The 7476-nt window shown below is 40.3% G+C and overlaps 1 protein-coding gene across 1 annotated transcript in view; it reads right to left on the minus strand.

Moving 5' to 3' along the window:
- The window catches only part of lgmn (legumain), a 9573-nt gene extending 4367 nt beyond the window's left edge, over positions 1-5206 (minus strand). The window contains exons 1-9 of the mRNA XM_020622945.1: positions 5100-5206; positions 4597-4759; positions 4256-4353; positions 3255-3336; positions 3031-3113; positions 2833-2908; positions 1954-2016; positions 1710-1776; positions 326-444 (exon numbers count right to left, since the gene is read on the minus strand). Coding sequence (XP_020478601.1) covers positions 326-444; positions 1710-1776; positions 1954-2016; positions 2833-2908; positions 3031-3113; positions 3255-3336; positions 4256-4353; positions 4597-4737 — 729 coding nt within the window. The 5' untranslated portion in view covers positions 4738-4759; positions 5100-5206. The remainder of the gene's footprint in view (positions 1-325; positions 445-1709; positions 1777-1953; positions 2017-2832; positions 2909-3030; positions 3114-3254; positions 3337-4255; positions 4354-4596; positions 4760-5099) is intronic.
- Positions 5207-7476: the final 2270 nt, after the last annotated feature.

The following is a 7476-nucleotide window of genomic DNA, read 5'->3' on the forward strand; positions in this document are numbered from 1 at the left end:
TTGATACTTCGCCGTTCTTCGTGTTGTTGTTGTTGTTGTTGTTCTTCTTCTTCTTCTTCTTCTCCTTGTTTTATTGGCGGGTTGCGAGCTGAGCTGGGAGCTGCTTGACCTGACAACTGGGGTGGCATAATAAATTGTGGGGGGCCAAGAAATGTCCCCACGGGCCAAAACAAATGTTCCGCGGGCCCCACTTTGGGCACCCCTGATCTAAGGGACAGCTGTAATGCTGAACTCAGAAACTGAAAACTGTGGGTGGAAAAAAAGAAACTAACTGAGCATACTGTGGGTTCTGTGATTCAAATACAAGAGGAGAAACATAACACACCACATCAGAGTCCTCCATCCAGCTAACACTGTACAAGTCGCCCAGGTATGTGTCCCTCTTCTCGTCATAATAGCAGGCATAAGAGGACTCATGAGGGTTAGCTGCTGTGGTGGCATACACTGAAAAACACAAACACATTACTTATGTTAATGAGGGTAACAGTTTGGCATCATTTTCCTGTAGGCAAATCTGAACATAACTCGCATGTCTGCTGAGCAAAACATGTCTAAACAACACCGTCTGTGAGAGACAGTTTGCTGACTCAGAGGGAAATGAAAGTTAAATGGAATAAAACCTTCACCTCACATGTGGACTTGAAATATCTCAGCTAGTAATATAGACCCCAAATGGCATGTAGAAAAATGGGATGTGAAAACCATCTCTGGTTGCACATAATAAAATCAGAACCTTGATCCATGACATGCCCACGTTATGCTCATCACATGAGGCCAAGCACATGACAGTGACTACGCTGCCAAATTACCACAGGCCATAATGCTGACATCAGTGTCTAACCAGCAATGACACAGTACTTACAAAAACTGAAGTCTAAAAACCACAGTGCTTACCTCAGCCTACTGCAGCAGGATGTAAAACAAGTGTTAAACAAGCTTTGACCTTGTTTCCTGGTTCCCAGAGTCCACAGAAGTAGAATGGGAGGCAGAGCCTTTAGCTATCAAGCTCCTCTCCTGTGGAACCAGCTACCATTCTCAGCTCAAGAGGCAGACACTCTCCTTACCTTTAAGAGTAGACTTAAGACGTTCCCTTTTGATAAAGCTTATAGTTAGGGCTGGATCAGGTGACACTTAGTTATGCTGCTATAGGCCTAGGCTGCTGGGGGTCCTCCCATGATGCTCTGGGCTCCTCTCCTCTCTCTCCCTATGCTTCTATATGCCACCATTACACATTACTAACTTTGTGTCTCCTCTCTCCCGTAGTGTGTCCTCTCTCTCTCTGTACCTTTCTGCAGGTTGCCCTGGCCCTGGAGCTCTACGTCTCTGATGAGCAGTCACCAGCCACATCGACCTGATCAGTGTTTGATTGTTGTATCTTGTTGCTTTTCTTCTTTCCTCTCTCCTCTATCCACTCACCCCAACCGGTCGAGGCAGAAGGCCGCCCACCAAGATCCGGGGTCTGTCAGAGGTTTCTTCTGTTAAAGGGAGTTTTTTCTTCCCACAGTCTCCAAGTGCTGCTCAAGGGGGATTTGTTGGGTTTTCCTCTATAATATTATTAGTACTAAGGTCTACTTTGTAAAGTGTCCTGAGACACCTTTGTGATTTGGCGCTATCCAAATAAAATTGATTTGAATTTGATTGATCTGTGCCGGTTCATTATCTCCTGGTTTAACTGGGAGGAGATTCTGACGAGGTAAAGTTCAACTCACCGTCAATGTCATCAGGCAGGTTGTTCATCATTGACCCGGACTCACATGCCTCAATGTAGAACACCATCTGTCAATGAGTGTGAGGAACAGAGCAAAGACACAAACAAGTGTCATGATCTGATCGTCCAGCACAGTTACTTCATCACCTGATTCCATTTTATCACAGAGCCACACTTATGCAGTCTGTATGTATACACAGCACACGTAGGCCTAACAAATTACACAACAGCATGTTGCTGCATACCTTTTTGTATTTTTTATTGTCATGCATGTATTTAATGGCTGCCTGCAGGTCTTCAACATGGAGCTGCAGAGAGAGAGAGGGAGAGGGAGACAAACGTACTATTAATGTTAACGTTTCACAGCAGGTAAACCACCAGTCACACCTGTAGTACTCTGCACATCCAGATGAAATGTACTTTATATTCAGGAGCATATCAAACACATATGCAGTAGTTATTATGGTTGTTGTGACCCATAATTTTAGTTACAGGGATGTCAATGTGCTCAATAATTTGACAGGTTAACTGACCATGCATGAAATCTCAGTTCCCTTTTGATACCAAATAATGTGCATATAGTAATGGGTGTCCAGATCTGTCAAGTATCTAAAGCACTGTTAAGTTTCTAGTCTGATTTGTAGATGCTTACCTATTCTCAGATCAGATATGATTTAAATCAAGCTTTTTGTTCTTTGGGGGCTCTGAGCTACTTTCAGCATGCTGCTAAAATGCAGATGTTAAGCAGGTGTGTTTACCATGTTCACCATATTAGTTTAGAGTGTTAGCAAGCTAATATTTGCTAAATATCACTAAACACAAACTCCAGCTCATGACAAAGCCAGATTTGCAGATATTTAGTCATAAACCAGAGCATTTTGACCAGAAAACACAAAGACATCCAACAACCATTTCTGTGAGAGCTGTATTTGTACTGTAAACATTTCAGAGACTGTGACCTCTGCAATATGCCATCGCCTGTGCCCTCACTTAATAATACTTCACGGTGTTGTTTCAAAAATAAATTACTAATTCATAAAAACACAGTGAAGAACCAGCTGCATTTGCTGTAAATTAGATCACAAGTGAACACTACTGATACCAAGAAGTAAAAAAGTGCTTACATCATCATTAGGAAACGCCACAATACCGGGTGCCCCGTGGTCAGTGAAGTACACGAACACATGATCATTGGGGCCGCTGCCAAGACAAAGTGAACAAGGTTAAAAACAACACACCTGAAAAACCTGATTGTGATGTTCTGATGTGTGGTGTTTGATTCACCACTCCATCCCTTTCTCTAGTTTACTTTTATCACTTGCCTCTTCAGGACTTTTCCAGATCCACCTTTAACTCCTGAGGCATCACCCTTCAACACCGCCAGGAAATTTTGTGGGGTCACAGCCTGCAGAAAACAAACACCCAGTCATGAATCACAGAGTTTGCTTTAACGCCTCTGAACAATCGAAATGTGACGAGTACTGCAAAACAATAATTCACGAACTCAGATTTACACTTGTACAAATACTTGAAGTGAAGCACTCACATCATTGGTGTAGTCTTTAGGAACTCCCTTATACACATCTGTGCCATTTGGTCTGTTGATCAATATGCCAGGGGTGGGGTTCCTTCAAACAAAAGATGGTTCAGATTTACAGAAGGAAGTGCAAAGTGCAGAGAAAACATTTTGACATGACAAAAGGGAAACAGATGGAATTATTAACTAGTCATGTGACAACTCTAGAACACACAACTGCATTGTTACAGCAATTCATCATCTCCATGATACAAACCATTCATTATCTCCATGATACAAACCATTCATTTGCAGGGAATCAATGGAAAACTTTGATAGTGAAAACTGGACAAAGCTTAAGCTACAGTATCAGCAATCTGTATGAGCAGGTTGTACTCATGTTGGCAATGTTATTTATTAACAACAAGCCCAGTAGATTCTGATGATCATGTCAGCTACACAAGAGCATTTTAAGACACGAATACACTGGCCAGCAGTCATACAGTATGATGAAAAAGCACCATGAAAACCTCTTATCTGAAACTTCTGTCCACACACAGGATGACGCAATTTGTCAATTAACTGATTAGTCAGTGGACAGAAAATAAACAACTTACAATAATTAATTCATCATTTAGTTAACTCAGTTGTGAATTAAATATATATATATACATACACCAGTTCCAGCTCCTCAAACATGAGGATTTACTGCTTTTCTGTGTTTTATATACATTGTAAAATGAGTGTCTGTAATGTTCTGGACTGTTGTTCACACAACATCAATGAAAAAAGAAATTATTTTGATGAGTAATGAAAATAATCTTCAGCTGCAGCCCTTTGAGTTGGTGTTTAAAATTCTGTAATTACACTCTGAGCTAAAGATTTAATATGCACAAACTTTGTTCAACACAACTGGGGCTACTAACATGCAAAGGAGGAAGCCTGAGGGTCAAGATCTAGAAGTAAAGTGGGAAGAGAAGAAGTCTCTGCATCATGAAGATAAGCTTCTAAAAAAAAAAAGGCCAACTCACGCTTCATTCTCAGCCAAGTCATCATACATCATAACCACAACCTGCTCATCTGGGATGCCATTCTTGTGAACGATCTGGTAGGCATGGCAAGCATCGGCCTGAGAGGGGCGACAGTAGAGGTCAGCAGCACATTATCACAATCAGCCTAGGAGCCCTTAAGGAGGCTGGAAAAATCTGAGATAACATGCACTGTGAAAGGCAAGTGCCTTATCATAGGGTAAGGCAGAAGTTATCAAATACCAGTGAGGATTATAAGGGCTAATAATTGGGATAGACACAGTTTACACCTGGCAAGGTGACACTGTGGCAGCAGTTTAACGCAGTTAAAAGTGTCCTCTCACCTGGTGCCTGTAGTTGTACCAGCCATTGGAGCCCGCTACGATCAATACCCAGTGTTTCCCACTGTCTGGCTCCTCGGAAGGAAATGCAGTCACCAGCCCCAGGCTCAGGCCGAGCAGGGCGAGGAGGACTGGTTGATGCATGTTTCTTTCTTTATGTCGAGTCCTGGAGGGATGACAGGGAGGATCACAGTTCTCTCAACAAACCCACTCTTACATTAAATTCATGTGTCCTGGCTGAACTGTGGAGTGAACCACCAAACTATACTGCTCAACAACCAAAATAACACAAACACGCCAGCTGAATGCCTGGAAGTCACATGATGATGATGATGATGATGATGATACCCATTCCCGGAACCTAGCTACAGTAGCTGGTAGCGCGACAAGCTAACAAAACAACCGCCTTTTAAACAGTAATGAAGGTGACAGAGGCATAATTCCTAACAACTCCCAACGGAATTTAAAAAAAGCCACCAAAGACTGAAACATGTTGTTCGTTGTACCTGTTCTAAGATGTGCTGTACGAAGAAACCAGCGGCGAAATACGGGGACACCTTGAGCCACTCGGTGAAAACATTAATATACGAAGTCAGGAATGCAATAGTCAGGAATTCTCCCGCAGCAGCCAATCAAGAGGCTCGGGGGCGGGGCCTCGCTGTAAACAGTCATGTGATTGTAAGAGTGACGTGAACTCATGTGTCATCAGCTCGTGGTGAACGTCGATCTGCACGGGATGATTTCTGAGAAAACGCTCTTTCCTGTGGTCAGAAAACATCAACACACATTTTGTTCGTTCTGCAGAATATACAAATATTTAAACTACTATACTAAATAAATGAAATAAGGATACTGCATTAAAGCAGTGGTGGAAAGAAGTACATTTACTCAAGTAAAGTACATCTGTACTGTTTTCATTTTCTGCCACTTCACTCTTCACCAAAATTGTATCTTTTACTGCACTACATTCATTTTAAAACTTTAGTCTAGCTACTTTTCAGAATCATATTACATATACAAAAGAGAGTATAATTATTAAACTTTATTGACCCCAGGTGGGAAATTCACAAGCTACCCAGCAGTATTTCAAAATGTATGTATACAAGGTAGTTAAAATTCGCTTCACCTTTACCAGCTGCAACATTAAATGTGATGAACTTCAGTAATTGTAATCCAATAATATGATATAGATTAATGTAAAGTGTGCCATTCTGCATAATGAGTACTTTTACTTCCAGTACTTTAAGTATAGCCTATTGATGCAAATACTTTTGTACTTGTAGGACTTTTACTTGTCAGATAATTTTTACACTCTGGTATTGCAACTTTTAGCGAAGCACCATTTTACTGTGGTCTCAGTGTTAGTTTGTGTAGCGACTGGCACATGTAAACTTGTATTTGCAGCCCTTATAATCTTAATTACAAGATGCTAAAACAGTAAAAATAGCCATATCAGGAAATATACACATACACTAACAGTTTTCAAAAGAATTGATGGATGATAATGTACAGTGTAAATGTCCACAGCTGGACAGTGCATGGCACTGGTTTGCAGCATTACACAACTCCTTTGAAGCTACTGAAGTGATCATAGTACAGAACTGTCATATGATTCACTGGACCACAGTTAAAAGCTCATAAAATCCCTACAGCATCACTGCACCTGCTAATCACAAGTTTAATTTTACAGTCTTTTGTCATGCAACATTTTGTACATTTACTAAAAGTCTCTGCTGATGAATCAGCTTCTACTTCAACTGCAGAACTATAGTGTTGCCCAACACATTTCACCTTGGTGCATATTAGTGGGTTTTCTTTAGTCTATTGTATACTGAAAATGATTGGAGGGGTCAATACATAAACCATCCACAGAGGCAGATTAAAGATGTCAGCAATAAATCAAATTTTTATTTCTCCATATAGAAAATAATTAAGTTAAACAGTGAAACAGTCCATCAAAAATCTGGCATCTTGTTTTCAACCAATGGTCCTTTGTCCCAAAATGAAAAACAAAAGATGTAACAAAGTGTAAATACCATGTTCACAGTAATATTGAAAACAAAATTTTTTTATACATTGACTTTATATATATATATATATATATATTTGTGTAAATATATATATGTAGATATAATAACAGTAAAAAGTTATTTTCAAGTTTATCAAACATAAAATTGTAAAATAACAAATGGCTGAAAACAGAATGATTGCATTTTTTTCCATTCCCAAGGCATCAGTAACCATGGCCATTTAGAGTGTAATAAATAAAACATGATATCATCTAAAGATTATAGTGCATCACTGTAAATAATTAAAAAAAATTATAGTGCAAGTTTTTTTTTCTTTGCGCAAAGTAAAGCTGCATGTGTCAAACTAATGCAAACGGAATGACAACAACGAAACAGAGGAGACTGCTGAGCACAGCATCATCAAGCCTCTCATGTCAACCTGTTCTGCACCACAACGTTCTCGGTCATCTTGGCAGCGAAAAAAAAAAAGCTTTCACCTGTAGGAAACCATGGCAATAATCAATATCAGGCTTATTTGGCAAATTAATGACAAATATAACACACACACACACACACACAAAATCTCCAAGCGCTCTTTATACTCAGCTCTTGTCAGAAATGCAAACAAAACAGTTAATGAAATGCATAGAAATTAATTCCCAATAGCAAACTTAAAGGTTGTTTACTGTCATGCAGCATTTCTGAGACGCAAAGCAAGGCAGATAGTGTGGGTGTGTGTGTCGATGCAGTAAAGCATGCTGGATGAAGGTCTGCTCTGCCTCTGCTTGCACTATCCCTGGCTTCCTTTCCCCTTCAGCAATAAGGAGCGGGGGGAGGGCTCCTGTTTCCTGTTTGTCTGCATGCATGTGTGTCC

This window comes from Monopterus albus, unplaced genomic scaffold (genome assembly GCF_001952655.1).
Source record: "Monopterus albus unplaced genomic scaffold, M_albus_1.0 scaffold290.1, whole genome shotgun sequence".
Lineage (NCBI taxonomy): Eukaryota > Metazoa > Chordata > Actinopteri > Synbranchiformes > Synbranchidae > Monopterus > Monopterus albus.